The 17999-nt window shown below is 39.2% G+C and overlaps 2 protein-coding genes across 2 annotated transcripts; both read left to right on the top strand.

The window, feature by feature from the left end:
* Nucleotides 1-3886: 3886 nt before the first annotated feature.
* tyw3 (tRNA-yW synthesizing protein 3 homolog (S. cerevisiae)) lies at nucleotides 3887-7065 on the top strand. The gene is made up of 6 exons (XM_068701933.1): nucleotides 3887-4239; nucleotides 4460-4540; nucleotides 4630-4728; nucleotides 4830-4901; nucleotides 5079-5212; nucleotides 5323-7065. Exons 1-6 carry the CDS (start codon nucleotides 4072-4074, stop codon nucleotides 5537-5539), a joined length of 771 nt encoding a protein of 256 aa, XP_068558034.1. The 5' UTR covers nucleotides 3887-4071; the 3' UTR covers nucleotides 5540-7065.
* A 3977-nt stretch (nucleotides 7066-11042) lies between these two features.
* On the top strand, nucleotides 11043-16438 carry LOC137865879 (phospholipid phosphatase-related protein type 5-like). Its single transcript, XM_068701425.1, has 6 exons — nucleotides 11043-11246; nucleotides 12466-12598; nucleotides 13554-13804; nucleotides 13940-14116; nucleotides 15979-16113; nucleotides 16409-16438. The coding sequence occupies exons 1-6, from the start codon at nucleotides 11043-11045 to the stop codon at nucleotides 16436-16438; spliced, it is 930 nt and encodes a 309-aa protein (XP_068557526.1).
* Nucleotides 16439-17999: the final 1561 nt, after the last annotated feature.

A 17999-nucleotide genomic window follows, 5' to 3' on the forward strand; every position in this document is an offset into this window, starting at 1 on the left:
ACTATCTTCAGTCTAGAGAAGTAGTTAACGATTGTTTCTCCTGGATTTTGGGTGAAATCAGCAATTTTGGTCCAATCAGCTCTTTCCCTGAAATGATTTCCAACTCTGGTTAAAAGTGCCGTGACACGGACTTGGTCATTTTTGTAATGTTGGTAATGTTTGTTGATGAACAGCTAGTTGCACGCATCTCTTTCACTCCAGATCCAGATTTTCTGCATTTATTCATCCAGTAGGTTTATGAGACCTCATTTCAGCACCAGGAGCTGTCCACAGAATGCCTGTTGGAGTATCTGTAATGGTTTGTGGTTCTCTTCACACAATTCTTGTTGCGTCATTTCCAACACATTCTCACCCCAATGCGTAACACCGGATTGTCCATATACACTCAATACATGCGTAAGGTCTTTTCAAAATCAACTTCCTTCTTCACAGGAAGTTAGGTTAGGTTTAGGAAAAGAGCATGGTTGACGGTAACTTAACTGACTAACATCTCACTTGACTACCGAGTGACTAACGATGACATCACAAGTGACTCATGAGAGTCACATGCCTAATGACACTAACGACTCATGTCACTAGCGACTAGTGCAAAAGTCAAAGTTTACTTTTAGTTTTGCACGGGGCACAAACAGCGGCCTCCTGGACAAAGATCCTGTGTTTGTTCGACCCATCTGCTATCTTGCACTATACTACGTCACTTGCTTTGAGCTTCTACAATGGAGTGAGTTCCAAGCCCGATGCATCGCACAGACGCAGTGCCTCCGTATGTTGGTGTCAGGCGCTGAGAAGCCCTGACCAATATATGACGCTCTGGAGTGAGAACGGGTTGGTCAGTCCATTCACTGAGTGGAAGCAGGGGTTACTTTCTTTTATAAATGTATCCCAAAATATACATTTCCAAACCTTTAATTACTTCCTTTTTATTTTCTTCTTCATACTTCTGACAAGCACCAGTGTCAAATGACAAATATCCAGTCGAGTTAAGTTGAGTTCAGTCTCATCCATGGTGATGCTGTACATCACAGTACAATAAGACCAGAAATACTACCGTTCCCCACATGAAATGATCAAAGCTTTAAATCAACAAATCCAACCCCAACTACAGACTGTGTTCTCTACTCCCCTCACTTCTAACCTATCCCCACTTCCACCCTTTCCTCACTTCCAACCTACCCCTACTTCTACCCTATCCCCACTTCTAGCCTATTTTCACTTCTAACTTCCTTTTCTCCTCCGCGAATCGCCACCTTAACGTGGTGGAGGAGTTTGAGTGGCTCAGTGATCCTGGGAGCCATGTTGTCCGACCCTGGTAGGGGCTACTGCCTTGGACAACATGTCTCAGGGGAGAGCCCAGACTAAGAGCGATTCAAAAATTATGAATAGCAGCCCACGAGCGATCCGGCAGCATAGACTAGCTAGCCTTCCAGCTAGCAAGTCACCAACTAGAGGTCCTGAGATGGCACACGCCACGGCGTTACCTCCGTTGTAAATAGAGCGATCCAGGAGACAGTTTGCTAACTAGCTGTTATATGATAAGGACAATGTTTGATGACCATTTATCAGTTCATATGAGTGGAGGGGATGTAAATGTTTTATATCCAGCCATGTTCTTCTAAAGGAGAATCTTTGTTTTGGTTTATACATGAATGAATGGCTGAGAGGTTTGTATTAATACGAGTACATTGTTTGCATCTTGTAATAAATATTGATGTGTTCCAGATCACTTTGTGTTTTGTCTTTTATGTTGAGAAGATAACAGACTTTTGTGGGTTTTGAGGCACTGGTGGTCTTTCAATGTCATTCATAAATGCTTTGTAAGGCATAGATAGTCCACACTTTAGATGAGGTCACACAAAATACTTAATAAATGACTAGTAACTACCTGAATTAATCATGAAATGCAGTATTAATATGCATTTATAAAGCATATATTAACATAGTTCCTAACCATTAATGCATATCTAAATCATTATATATATAAATGCATGAATAATGCACATCTAAATAAGTTCTTAATCATTTACTAACACTTCATAAAGGATGTTATTAATCATCTACAACTCCTTAATAATTGGTTTGTAATATATATAATACTTAATTTACAAAGTATGAAAAACATAATCACCAAACACATAATAGACGAGCTTATTAATCAAGAATAAAACATTTATAGCTGTTATGAATTGTATACTATTGAGTGTTAATGTAGGAACAATGCTTTATAAATGATTAATTAAGTGTTTACATACTGAACAAATGCTTCATAGCGTGTAGTTATTATAAAGTGTTACCGTCTCCTCTGCTCTGTTCCTTTTTCCATGGAAATGAAGAGGCTGACACCATACAGGAAAACCCCGTGGCAACACCAGCTCCACAGTGAATACACTCACTTTGATATCAGTTACAGAAAACCAGAGAATAACTAAAAAAAGCATGCAAAGCAACACTTCATCCACACTACAGTTAAAACAAACAATGTAATACCTGACATAAACTTAAATGCTTAATACTGTTTACATTTTGAGCTGCATTCTATGAATTATATATAGGCATCATCTTCCTGTATGACATTATAGTTTTAATTATCAGTATATGGCAGAGGACTGTGACAATAAAGGTGTAAGTGTAACACGAGCACTTCAACTTATTCCACATCCAAATTATGTATCTTAGTTTGTTTAGTATGCAACATATTTTATAGAAGATAATTATTCAGCTTATGTATCATAAAATGTGAAACACACGGAAATACGGATAAAATAAAAAGTTCAGTATCCATTTGAAATCAATATTTCTTAAAAAAGAAAGGACTAATAAAGACACTGGAGTGCCATATTGATCATAATCCATCAGTAATGACAAAGGGAATATATGTTACAATCAAACATTATATATTTATAGAGAGAACTCAAGCACTTTGGTTCGACATATTTCCAAACTGATACTGGTACTGCACAGTTTCTGCCAAACCTTGTTGCGGAATGTGTACCATGATATATAACAGAAAAGGAAATAAGAAAAAGTTGAAAAAGTTTAAGAGGATTTGAAAAGGTTCTCCATAGACATCCCATTCAAAAAAAAAAAGTTGCAAAAAGCTTAATAATTCAAAAAGTTTAAAGATTAGAAATATGAAGAGACATAGCAGGGGTGTCCTTAAAAAGCTGAACATTTAAATAGTTGAACGGTTTCTGTAGCTGAAAAAATTTGGACGTTATTAAGTGCCAAAATACGTGGGATGGAAGAAATAGTTGAAGAATAAAGATTAGGATAACAATACTTGGAATGCTGAATCAACATTCCAACAATAAAGATTTGAAGAACAATACTTGGAATGCTGAATCAGCATTCCAACAATAAACCCGCAGGATTACAGTCAGTGTGCTTTGGCACAGTGCCACAAAGCCACACTGAATGATGACAAGTAGTGTGAGTGGTCGGAAAGACTAGAAAAGTGCTATACAAGTACAGTCCAGTCCATTTGCATGGTGAGCACAACGTGTGCTGTTTCCGGAGGAGAGGGGTTCACGTCTGTCTACTTGAAGGAGGCCTATTTCCATGTTCTCATTGTGCCTTACCACAGACAGTTTCTTTTTTTTGCCTTTCAAGGCCGTCACTTTCAGTTCAGGGTGCTTCCATTCGGACTCTCCCCAGAGCTCTCTGAGCCCCTCTCAGTGCATAACCTTCATTGGTGTACATGGAGCATGGCTTTGTCAGCCACGTATTAGCAAGCGCTCACTGAAAAAAAAAGTTACAATTCAACGCTTCTGGATAAAATATGACACAAGTAACTGATTGATACGCTGAGTATCACCTCCAGTACAGCAGGTGGCGCTGTACACTCTTGACTAATATATTGGCCGCCATTTTAGCAGAAGAAGGAAAAACAACACTGCGCGATAGCATGGCTAGCAGCTAGCTAATGTTTACAGAGCTTAGCATGTAATGGATGCAATTTAAAGTTTGTTTTGCTTTTGTCATTAAAGTCCCGAGCTTTTAAACACATTGTTGCCCCGTCAGCTCACACTGTCACAGTGTGTGTGCCACACTAAATGACTAACGTTAACGTTAGCTATGGAGAAAACGTTCAGTCAGTGGAAGAAGCAGTGTCTGAACAAGCTGGACCTGAGTAAGAAGGGCAGCGTGGATGAGGATATTGCACATGTAGTGTCTCTGCTCAACAGCTGTGAGGAGTACTTCACCACCAGCTCCTGCTCCGGCAGAGTCATCCTCATCGACGGGGTGAGGGAGGCGTTACTCAGGCTAACAAGCTAACAAGCTAACACGCTATCAACTGCAACTTGTGGAACTAGTCAGAGACTGACTTTTGTTAGAGCTAGCTGTAGGGTACAACGGTATTCCTTTTGCATGACAAATACGTAACGATGATATTTTCTATTACCACAGCACTTTGTCTAAGTCTGTTCTTTTTAAATTCCCTGTCCTGTGTCCTCTCTTCTAGGCTCCACAGAGCAGTCATGTCCTCAAACAGAATTGCGTTTGGCTGTTTGTCTCACACCAGAAATGCAGATCTGAGGACCTGGTGAGATATGAGGGACCTCTGCACTACTAATATTTCATCTAATAATGTGGATTTGATATTAGCAAGAGCACATTGTGTTTGTTCCTCAGATGTGTGGTCTGGCCAGGTCCAGTGGAGATGCAGTGTTTAAGTTTGAGCCCTTTGTGCTCCATGTTCAGTGTCGGCGGCTGGATGACGCTCAGCTGATGGTGAGGATGACAGTTTGTGTGTATTGTTGAACGATCACAGTGTTGATTTAATGAACATGGACAACGGACCACTCTGTCATTAACATGTCTTGTCTTTCTAGCACTCAGTGTCCATCAACTCAGGCTTCAGGAACTCTGGTCTCACTGTCAGCAAGACAGGAAAAATCATCACGGTAGGCTCTGTGACATCAATAACATTTCCAGGATGCCGTCACTATCGGTACCATTAGTTTTCATTTAATATTCAGTTGAACTTTGGACAATCCATGCAGTAGAAATCCCCCTTGCTTTGCTGCATGTGGTGCTTGCATATACTGTGTAAAAAGCGTGACTGTAATTTGTCCCTCTAGGCTGTCCGAAGCACCCACGGCCTGGAGGTTCCTCTCAGCCACGAAGGAAAGCTCCTGGTTGAACACGAGTACATCCATTTCCTAACTCAGATAGCCAATCAGAAGATGGAGGAGAACCTTAGACGGATCCACAGGTCGGTCTGCTAATGGCTCTCTCCTACTCAGACTAGTTCTAGACATCAGAATTCAAACATGCTGCAGGCAGCTCTAATTTTTGTATTTATTGATATTTGGTCATCTCTAGGTTCTACCAGAATCTCCAGTCAGCCCTGACTACAGAGAAACTACAAAAACTACAAATCCCAAATCCTCCCATCTCACAGGCACCACAAGACACTAGACTGGAGACAGAGAGGAGGGAAGAAGAAGGAGAAGAAGAACAAAAGGAGGAGAAGAAGAAAACAAGTGTGTACAAACGGAGGCGGAAGAGAGAACAGGGGGCGACTAGCTCACTGGGCTAAGGTTGTCTGGTAACTGGAGGGTTGACGGTTCGTTCCTTGGCTGGGACGTGTTCTGAGTCAAAGTGTCCTTGAGCAAGACAAAGTGTGAGCTACAGCTGAAGCTCCCATGAGGCCTTGACTGTGCTCCTGTGGCTCAGACTCATGGGTATGCTGTTGTGTGTTTGTCTTTGTTAAAATGACACGGTGCATACATTTGACAGTCCAGCACAGAGGCTCACTATAGACCAAATGACAGTATCATAGTAGAGAGATGCACAGTTCCAAACAGGTTTATGTTCCCTGCACTTGTCCAGTCAAGTCTGCATGTCTGCGGAGGAAACAGCTGTTATTGTAGCGATCAGTGAGTGGGGTGAGAGAGAGAGATCAGTGAGCGGAGAGAGAGAGGGAGAGAGAGAGACCCGCAGCGCTGTAACTAACGTTAAGTCTGAAAAATAAAACGTATACAACTTTCCACGAACTGTATCTGTTTGAGTTTATAGAGGAAGATTTGAGAGAAGATCTTAAGTATCAAACACGTACTTACGATCATTAAAGACTACTTTATTACTCTGGTTGCTTAGTTACAAAATACGACAATATACTTCCTGTTTACATCGGCGCATGTCCAGTGTACGTGAAGAGTCACGTGATATTCGTTTCCAGGCATGTGGTGTGGACGGAGATCACTTAGGAAACGATGGCTGAAACGCTGTGTGGACGGAGATCGTTTTCCTTTGAAAACTCCGTTTCCAAACGAAAACGGAGTAATGTGGATGTAGCCTAAGTCCCAGCTACAGTCTGGGTGTTTGATGTTAGGTCATCAAATGCAAGACCAGAATTAGATTGGACTGCTTTTGATTGTACAGGTGTACCTACTAAAGTGGTCACCGAGTGTTTTTCCGTCGAGTTGAGTGTCGTTGAAGGCAGTGAATATGTTCCAACTTGTTCACATTTAATTCCTGTAATATCGACATTTTGAATCCATGTTTCAGGAATATTAGAAAAAAAATCAATCACGGATACTGATGTAGTCAGCAACACACAGGTGATACAAATGTTCTTTTTTCTTCCTGTCTAAAGGTTTGAAGTGTGCTGCTGGGCTGCGTGTATGTGTTGAATGTGTCCACGGGGCAGCAGGACTGTCACTGGGTCTAGTTGGAACCAGTGGTTCTTTTTTTCCACAGTTAATTGGTTTACTGTCACTTTATACTGGGCTTGGTATGTTGATAGAAAAACAGCCTTTGCACCCAGTTCTGTGCCACTCATAGCTTTTTTTAGACATACATCCCAACTGTGTGATCTAATACGTAAGACTCATTGTAGTCCTGTCAGATGTGTGCCTAAGCTTTGACTGAAAGATTATGATGTCATAAGATGCTACTGAGTTCAGGCTGTTTATTGACACTTTCAGTTTTACCACTGGAGGGCAGCAAGAACTCTTAGAACTACAAGGTTTCTCAGTGTATTTATTTTGTATATAGTGACATTCACTGGGATTGAACTATGCTATTGTATGAATCTGATGAATAAATATGATTTTTATCTTATTTTCCAGGAGTGTTTTCATAACCCTAACCCTATACGTTGTTGCCTACAAGTTTCCATCAAGTACAGACTTCATGACAGCGTCATTCTTTTTCTTGTGTAGAAAAGTACTTGAATATATATAAACAACTAAAGGAATTATACAAAGTAAGACAGAGACAGACGACAAAAACAAAGGGGACAAAAGCAAACTGAGGAGTATAACAGTTTGGACTGATGTTAAATGAGGCTAGTAGCTTCTACATATGCCAGGGACCACCAGTACCTCTATTCCTTCAGTATAACATGTGTAACACATTTCACATTTGAAATTAACAACATTATTTAAAGTAATGGATGCAGTGAATCTGGGGCTTTTGGTCCTGAACAGTCAGTCTCATCCAGTAATTTTAAATAAGTTGCTCGTAGTGACAAATCCACATATAACTATCTCACTAACAAATCAAACACTATATGTAAAGTGTTTAAAATGTTATACATAAATAGTGAAACAAGTCCACACCCATGGAATATACAAGACTTTTCTAGAGTGTTCTAAACTGTACTTTAGGCTCCTATTGGCAGACTGACAGGCCATGAACAGAGAAAATAACTCCAATGTCCCATGTCAAGATTTGTCCAAAAATACTTTTATTTTCCCTCTTTCGCAGATTATAAAGCTGATATAAATATATATTATTACCTATAAGGCCATTACATCTACAATGACACTGATCTTTAGCTCCTTATATTCAAAATACATGATGTAATCTTTAACAGCCATCAATCCATTGTCCACATGGCTTTACCTGCTCACTGTAGTGTATCCCAGTTCACATAGGTGAGAGGTGGTGAACACCTGGACTGGTCATCAGTCCGTCGCAAGGTTGTAACACTCAGTACAGTCTCTGACTTGTGTAGTTCACATCTCACTCACATCCACCCCAGTCATTATTTTAACAACCCATGGATGGACTGCAGGGAACCCACACAGACACAGGGAGAACATGCAAATCCACACAGACAGGCCAGAGCCAGACAGTGCTAATCACTAGCTTTTACAGACACATTTCTATGAAAGAAAAGTGACGAGAGTAATGCCGAGTCATTGCTACGAAAAACATCTGAGGTCAGTGACAATGACACCAACACACTGACAGAAAAAAAACAGCAGAATGCATGTGGCCAACTGGTCTAACTTTACTGGAATCTGAGTTTATTATTATTTAATTTATTGCGTAGACCGACTATATATAGTAAAGATACAATTCTTACATGGAGGTTGTCTTTAGTGAGGATTTGAAACAATCCATTTTATCCCAAAACATAGTTTTCTATAGCATCTGCTTAAAATGAGATGATTAAGATAACTTAAGATATTTTTTTACGCAACAGACTTATCGTCAAGATTTAGACATTATCTTGATACTGTATATATCGACTTATCATACTATAAATGGACATGAACTCGACCAGTTTTACGTTAACGACTTATCTTACGATATATGGACATGTTTGTATACATAAGAACATCACCAACATTTTAGCCCACATGATGCCAGAATAAACAGGTAGGATTTCCCCTACCATTCGAAGACTTGGGTGCAGCACCTAAGCATTTTTTCCTCAAACTCGTCAAAACAATGCCAAGACATGTCAGCTTCAGTGTGATGATGTGTGGAATAGGGGAGACTGGGGATGTTTTTTTTTTAACATATATGTTTGTATTTAAGAGCTATTTTAAGCTGAAATGTGATGCAAACTAGTTATACGTGTCTGCTATTAAATGCTGTTAATCTCTCTAACATTAGTCCCTTCTACTCCTGTTTTATTTCTGTGGTTGTATTAACATTATGAAATACAAATTACGATTTAAGATTAGAATTTAAGCCACTGAGAGCTTTTTATTCAACAAATTACCTTTTAACATAATTTGTGTGTGTGGCCCACAGATTTCAGGTCTTACACAAAATTATTGTTTGGGGTAGGTAACATTTTGTTGGTACAACTAACTCTGGCTAACAGCTAAAATATTAGCACTTACAACTTGCATGAAATATAAAGCTATATAGAAAGTTTGATGAATTTAACTACAAAAAAAATAAATACATCATATATTTTTTATACCAACATTCAGTTTTACTTTGCTCCACCCTTTCAAGTCACTTCTGGTTGCAAAAAAGCAACAGCTAAAATGCAGAACGTCCACTTCTTATAATTTTCATCTTACAACTTAAACCCTTTCAGTGTGTTTTCAGTTCATGAAAGTTAATGGTAACATTCTGGTTGCCTAAAAATATTTTATTCAACGTTTTGTTATACATGGTTGCAGAAAAACAAGATGATGACGGCCAAAATACCGACCTCGAAGCTTCAAAAGTGCAGTCTGCAAACCAATTGGTGACATCACGGTGACTATGTTCACCTCTTATATACAGTCTTAAGGATTAGAGGGATTTTCTCCAACTTAATTGCCTCGTTGTAGTCTGTAGCGGTCTCTGGGTTCCTCAGAAACCTCCTTTTAGTTCCCCTCAAGTTGGCCATGACAGCTTCCTTTTAGTTTGGAAGCACCAGCAGGTCGGATTAGAGGTGTGGCGTAGCGTTGAGTGCTATCAATCATTAGTCTTACATTTCGGGCTTCTAACATTTGGATTGCCTGTTAATGGCCGGGCAATATTTCAAGTTGCCACAGCCATACAACACGGCTGTGCAGAGACTCGGCAGCAGTGAGAGATGCGCGAACTGCTTAAGTACGGCTGAAAACTGAAGAATCAGGAGTTTCCGAACCCATACAAGAAATATTAACATTGTTCTTTAAATCAATCTGAATAAAGAATTGGTGAAGAGGAGGTCCTGATCAAACATATATATAGTTAGGCGTACACTGATATTCCTCTCAGCACTCTTTAGTTTCTTTGAGTCTCTTCCCCGTTTGTTGGTTTTTTGTTTCAACTCCACTCACATCAATCTGGTTTCTGGCAGCAGAGACGGATAAAGAGACAGATATTTCCCTCAGGAGTTGGTGGTGAACAAAGACAGAGCGAAAAGAGAGAGAAAACAGGATCACAAATGTTCAGGTGGAGACAAGTGGCCCTAATTAAAAATCCATTTAATTGGTCTATCTGCGGTCATTTCTTGTGTTTTCAAATGGAAACGCCCACTCTGCCGTTAGCAAAGAGCAGTGACGTAGGTTACTAATAAGGACGTTGGTTATCAATAATAATATATTAAGCTAATCAATACGGTTATGAATCAAGTGGACACATCTGCTGTGCTAAGTTTGAAAATAACAGATTTTTTGAAGTGGGGTTGTAGTCACATGTTCTGTGTGCTAACATTTTTGTTTTCATCAGTGGAGCGCAGTGACTTTGAAGAAAGAGACATAATGGCTTCAGTTTTCAGTCAGAAACGCTTTTAACGCAGCTTTAATAATGCACAGAGGAAATTTTTTTTTTTTTTAAACTCTGATCAAACCTGTGAAATCAGTCTTTAATCTCACGCTGTCTGTCCTCCACTGTGTCTAACTCTCCTAACTACTGATGGGAGCTTGTGTTCAGTATACTGCAAGCTGCTCTTTAGAGATTGTTCAGTGAAACAGAATGACATCCCTGGTTCACTGCCGTCAGATGATTCAGGGAATTCACAGGAGCGGAAGGACGAGGTTTCCCTCTCACTCACAGAAAAGGAAAAGAAGAACAACTTTCTGTCTCTGAGGGGCAAAGCTTCATCATCTTCAGTAGAGACACCAACATCTGTGGTTTGATATTTGCACTGGAGCATCCTTCAAGGATTGGTCAGATGGATTGTACATCAGATTTGCTTCAAAATGGGATAATAAGAATTATTATGATGGTGGTATTAAGAAGGAATGAGTAAGCCTGGATTATTGTGACACAAACAGGATATTGGCAAATTTGGAATTTATAAATTGGATTCTTCGTCGTCGCGGTAACAGTATCCAATACCTTGTGAAGTCAGATTTCCGGAGACTGAGTTCACCATGCTGTACTTTCAGGTGGTGATTCTAGCAGCTACAGTGATGCTGGTTTACTACTGTGAGTTCACGGACACTTTCAGTCCGGCACAGCAAGGCTTCATCTGCAGAGACCCGACTTTAACTAAACCAGATCCTGGACCTGAACAGGACAGCCGCCTACAGCCAGTAATACTGTACTCTGTGCTGGGTGGACTACCTGTTGTACTGGTAAGTCTAGATTTAAACCCAATCAACTGAAGGTTTGTTTGTTTTTTGCTGTGAAGAAGACAAGGATGCTCTTGTTAAGGGACCAAGTGCGAGGAATAGAGAAGCTCCCAGTCAAACATGTTGATCTTATTTTAATATTACTTCCATGTTTTTATATTTCAGGTTTTGGACCTGCCTGGTCTCCTTCATTATGAATTGAAATACGCTACTATGAATTTTCCTGATGTGTCTGTTGCACTCTGTGACAGCGAATTGTCTCCAGCTCTGCAGTCACCCTCAGCTCTACGGAGCCTTTTAGCCTCTCATCTCTTTATTTTGGCTTTAAGGCCTACAACTTTACTGTTGTAGTTAAAGTGGCAACAGACAACCTTTCAACAAAAGGAGAGAGAGATGTATGTTTGTATCTTGCTCATCTTGGCTTCCATGCTCCTGGTTCATTTGCTGGCAGCCAGTGGTAGCGTTAGCAACATGGCTACTGTTAGCGGAATTGCAAAGTGAAAGAGAGGCTTACAGGGAAGCAATCTTAACGCTGGTGATGTCATTATTCCATATAGCCATTACAATGTGGCGGGTGGCTGAAGGGAGGGACGGAGAGGCAGAATGGGCAAGAGTAACACATCCGAGGCAGACATTGGGACACTATATTGGACTTACATTCCTCAGTACTCTGCTGGATGTCTAAATTATTGACAGCTGTTCTAACAACACAACAACTATGATCATGTGTTGTGTTTATAGGTGTTGTGCTGCCCCAAAGTGGCAAAACAAATAATAGTTTGCTGTTTTAAAACGCTACAGATAGTTACATGATTAATTCTATGAACATATTATTATCAATTATAATTATTAATCCTATAATATATAATGGTATTTAACAGCTGACTCCAGTATTATAATTCTCCTTGGTAGACATACATCTCTATGTGTCTGCTTTGACTGTACATCTGAAAGGACCACATACACCACTGTGAGTTCGCTGCACATCTGAATGGCAAACACTCCTGTAAAACCTGTAGGTTTCCTGAGCATAGGTTGTGATTTTTAGGGGAAGGATTCTATTTCCGTTCTGGACATTTGACACTGGTAAGATATAATGGAGGACAAAGTGAAAATGAGGGGGTATGAAAATAAGCTTGTGTGACAGTTTACATCAGCACTGGTAACTTTATTCGAATATTATTTGAATCCAAAAGTGATCTTTGTTCATTGTGTTTCTCAGATTGCAGGTGTGGAGCTTGTTATCTTCCTCCTTCACTACAACTCAAACTACCTATACGATCAGGAGAAGGTTGTTGTCATGGGTGACTGTTGCTACGTGAACCCAATGGTGCGCAGGACTTTCCGTTTCCTTGGTAATGTCATAACAAATATGATGGTAAAATAACTTAAACCTACACTGACATTTAGAGAGGTGAAATGCTGCCCCTTATTTATTTGAAGCATGTGGTCCCATCCAACACATAGCTTCAATACGTACTTCATACTGACAATCATTTTTAATCATCAGTCAGTGTCATTCAGTGGTGATTGTAGTCATCCTCCTCTGGTTTTGGCCAGCTTCCTCTGGTGTACAGGTTTTTAATATATTGGTAGAAAAGTGAATGCTGTCATACAGTCCAAAACATCAAATGCATCGTTTCATTCTGACAAGATACATTCTTTGTTATAAAGGACCATTTTATGAGATGCTTCGTCATTATAACTACATACCTACTTGTTGTAAAATGATGCAATAAACTAGCAGTTATAAGAACGAGGTGCATCGTCTGTTACAATGACATTATTTGTAATTATACATGTATAAATTAGATAATCATACAATACACCTTTGTCCTGCTAACAGGTCAACATTTGTACTGTAAAAAAGCCACACAAAAACGATTCCTTACTTAACAAACACTCAGCAATTAACTAATGAATTGAGTATTGAGAGATTTCAGACACTACCAAATTTTGTTCATGTTGCATCATCAATGAGATGAAGTGTACTGCATTTTCATCTGAGATGAAACTGCATTTTTGCATTTGAAATGTGCAATTGTTAGCAGAAAGAAGTCCCCTTGCTACTTTTCCCTGTTGGAATATTTAAAGGAATATTGCGCATAAATTTCACAAATAACAATCTGCTCATTTGGAAAATGGCAGATGTGCTTTAATAGCTCTTACATTTCTTACATGATTCTTTTCTTGTTATGATGACAAATGTTTGAAATGTTTCTTTTTGATTTATACACACACATTTGTGTGCAATTGAAAGTGTCATGCTAACACTGTATCATCTTGTCATCTGTGTATGCTTCTTTGTAGGTGTGTATGTCTTCGGTCTGTTCACAACAGACATCTTTGTCAACGCAGGTCAGCTGGTCACAGGATGTCTGGCCCCTCACTTCCTGTCTGTTTGCCAGCCCAATTACACTGCCCTCGGCTGCCTGGACACACAGCACTTTGTCAGCCAATCAGATGCTTGCACTGGTGACCCTGATGACATCATGAGCGCAAGGAAGACCTTCCCCTCCAAAGAGGCTGCGCTGAGTCTGTATACAGCTGTTTACCTGGCAGTAAGTGGCTCTGTTTAATGTAGCAGGTGCTGGAAATGTGCACAGACTAGCATAAATGATCAATAAATGCTGTTTATCTTCACATACGGCTGCTTCTGAATAGTGTTGCAGAAATAAAGTGACTGTCCTCTCCAGATGTACATCATGTCCTGCATCGATTCCAGAGGAGGTCGTCTGACTGGCCCCCTGCTCAGCCTCTCATTGGTCAGTCTGGCTTTGCTAACAGGCATCAACAGAGTGGCCGAGTATCGAAACCACTGGAGTGATGTCATCGCTGGACAAGCCATCGGGGGAGCTATCGCTGTCTTTCTGGTGAGTTATTATGCATCTTATGATCCGTGGTAGCACATGTGCATGAATCTAACAACACTAACACTTTTCAGAGCTTCATTGTACATATTATTATTAAAAGATCGTTAGACCATTGAAGTCACCTTCATGATCAATCTTACTGTTTGTTGCAACTTTTTTCCCTAAGGCCAGACTTCAGATGTCTCTGTAATGAGACAACCCAATGGCCAGGAAAAACAGCTGGCATTGCACATTTCTGCAAACCACGAATACATTGAAAGACGCCATTTTAGCATTCGATCAGAGCAAGGTAGAAAGAGTGAGCAGGTGACTCTATATATATATATATATATATATATATATATATATATATATATATATATATATATATATATATATATATATATATATACTAGTGCTGGGCAACGATTACAATTTTTAATCGCGATTAATCGCATGATTTTGTTGATATATGAACAAAAGTGCAATAACATTTGGTTTGCAAACACTTTAAACAAATAAGGTTCTTTTTAACAGCAGTATTCCCTTTACATTTTTAAAAAGACAGTCTCATAGAGTATGTTCTCCTTTACTTTTCCATATGAACGTCAATGTCAATGTAATTTAGTAAGGTAGACCTACAGTATAGTACAGCATGTACTGTAAGAATACAGTTTACAGTTTGGATTTACAAAAGGGTATTCAGTAGACAAGCGCCCTCTCCCCTCCCAAACAAAGAAGAGTCAAATCTCACTCAGTTGTTCCTCCCTACTTACTTATAGTCAAGATGGCAGCAAATAAAACAACAACAGGGATTTATTCATCTCGTATTGAACCCATTGATCATAACATATTGGGTATAGAATCAATCACATTCAAAATGAAACCAAAGTTTTCTATGGATGTCAATTTTTGAGCCATGGCAAAGGCCAACATGTGCCTTTTGCTACTGAAGCCACAAGGAGTAAGGAGTCAGCAGTCAATGACGGTATAAAACAGTCAATAAAATGTGTTTTTCAAGAATTGGGAATCATCGCAAACCACAAGAGGTCATAACCAACAAATGAGCACAAACAAATGTTAGGCTGAAGGGTCCAATAGTATGCAAGGATATCCGTGGACAGCACGCACACACGTACACACGTACACACATCCGAATTCATCTAATGCCTAGCAGAGACAATAAGTCCAGCAATAAAATTGATGAATCAGTCAAATGAATCAAAAGTCATCAACACCAAGTATTTCTGTAATCCTTGCATTTGCCAGCAGACAGACAGTAAGTACCCTGTTCCTCGTATCCTGTAACTTCTTTGAACTCTGATAACAGTATTGATTTTAAATGAATTACTTTCCCTCACATACGTTACATTTTAAGATCGTTTTTCAAACTAACCAGAGGATCCCAGAGCCTCCTTTCAGAGGGTCAGACCACTGCTCTGCCTGCCTCTGTGCACCATTATGTTGCTGAGCCAAAGATATTTAGCCTATTTCTTTCATAGAAAACTGGTCTAATGGACTAAATTGCTGCAGGACACACAAACACACTGCACACAAGTTGGTGTTGCTTGAATGAACTTGAAATCCTCTTTTGTGTAACAAGTCATGCACGACAGTGTTGGCGGGGACAAAAAGCTGGGTCACAAAAACAATATATAAAAAATGAGGGAGCTCTGTTTCAATAGCTCAAAAGTATTCGCCCACTTATTTCATTCTTTGTGTATAGGCTTAGTCTTTTGTCCTATGACTGCGTTTGGCTACATATTTTCCTTGTCATATACACATGTATTTTTTGGGTTCGCGCAAACATTTGATTTGTCTGCAAAGAATCATTTGACATGGTTGAAATGACTCGATGTCTCTTGTTCTTTCGCTCTTTCTAGGTGGTGTTTGTGGTTCAGTATTTTAAAACGAGACCTGTGATTTCTCAGAGTCCCTCAGATGCCGGCACAGCTGACACTGATGAACCCCAAATGAACCACGTCATGGAAACCAGTGACAAATACATCATCTCACAGGTAGCTTACGCACTACATGTTTACACGTTTTGGTTTTTAGTTCACAGTGTAACAGTCTGTATATATAACAACGATACATCCATATTTGTTTTTCTGACATGACCTAAATTGAAAGTACAGCAACCAAAAGCAACAACACCATTAGCAAAGGGAGTGTCACTCGTCACAGTTTCTTGACAATTGGGCGATTCTATTGTATTTGGGACGAATCAAATACAGATCTCAATTTTCTGCAGCAATGTACAAATTCCAATAATAATTTTGTATTAAATGTTTTTCTTTTCTGCTCCTATAGAACCCAGAATCCTGCACAGAAGTCACATGACTATGACCCCCAGCAGCTTCTTGCAGCATTTGTAAATTAATCAATCATTACCACCTTAATCTAAGGCCTTTGCACACCAACTCCTTATTTTTTTATATGCATTTTTTTAGTCCATCATGAAATATGAATTCTTATGCATAGAAACACTGAAGATTGATGTTGATGTGTATTTAAATCTATTTGTTGCAAAAATGTATTGGTTTATTAATGGATAGCACCAGTCCAAAGCGGGGCTAATGAATGAATGACATTAGCAAGACGCCATTGATTAGCTGCCTAGAGCGATATCTCGACTGTCTGATCTTTCGTACATCCCTTGTTTTGCGATCATTTCCCATCATCCCCGATTCCAAACTGTTCTGAAATCACCTGCCGCTTTTTCTGTGTATTCTATATTTTCTTTGTCATAAAGTGCTTTGTGCTGAGAGATGAAGTGTATTAGCGTATCAGATCCCACTTTAGAGTTGGTTTTATGGTGGCTCTGAGTGGTCAAACAACTCTCTCAGCTTTTGACGGAGGCCAAAAAATTCGGAAAAATGAACCTGTTGTCAAAACGGAATTTTCTGCAGTTTTGGGCAACAAAATATGGACTTGGTGTGCAAAGGCCTTAATTAGTTTAATTGCTGCAAACCAGTTGTCACTACATAATATGACATTTTGTAAAAACTGTGGACCATGAATTCATATTATACATTATGGGATATAGTAGTTATCCATAAGTTTTAAGGTGTTTAAAGAGAAACTGTGAGGAGTAATTTACTTGCACGTGTGATATATGTGGTTAGTGGTCATAGTCTCCCTCCAGCTGGCAGCAGAGTACTTGTAGGCAGTATATGTTCCATCATCTCAAGATGGTTGTTGTATTGCTTAAGTTATAATGCTGTTGGTTATATATATCTTTGTTCTGTCATTTATTTGCATGTCTAAGTTCTTTCATTTAGTTTGTTCTATAGTGAAAAGACTTGTTAGGAAGTAAAAAAACCTCCCTCATTCCCAAAGATACTTATAGACATTGTTTGATGAGATTTTTTCTGTTCAGGTAAAATCTATGTTGAATATGCATCATGTTTTAAAGTACAGTGCTGTGTATCACTTCAAACTCACAGGCCAGCAAAGAGATTATTTACTTTGAATACACTCAGTGTCTTTTGTTCCCATGCTACTCATCCTTCTATTTTAATACCTTCTACAGTGTATGTACACAGGCAGAACTTTAACTTTAAAAATTGTTTTAAAAAACATTTAAAAAAAATGTATGATACAACCTGGTTTCATCAGCTGGTATGATGTGCATTCTGTAAAAAAAAGAATAATACAGTAGCCTCATGTACTGTAAATATGAACATATATTTGACTCTTCTGTATGAGCAGTAGTGTATGTTAATATAGATACTGTATCACAATGACGTAGGACCTTGACTCAAGTTGCCCTGTAGCTGTCATGATGGATTTCTGCCTCACATTCATTCTGAATATTTGATTTACATGTGATTATGATACATGAATAGATACATGGTGTTTCACTCATTTACTTACCTGAGATGACTTAGTTTGTGCAGTG

Source organism: Cebidichthys violaceus, unplaced genomic scaffold, assembly GCF_023349555.1.
Source record: "Cebidichthys violaceus isolate CVI_PGR_0920_01 unplaced genomic scaffold, fCebVio1.0.p SCAF_8, whole genome shotgun sequence".
In the NCBI taxonomy this organism is placed as follows: Eukaryota; Metazoa; Chordata; class Actinopteri; order Perciformes; family Stichaeidae; genus Cebidichthys; species Cebidichthys violaceus.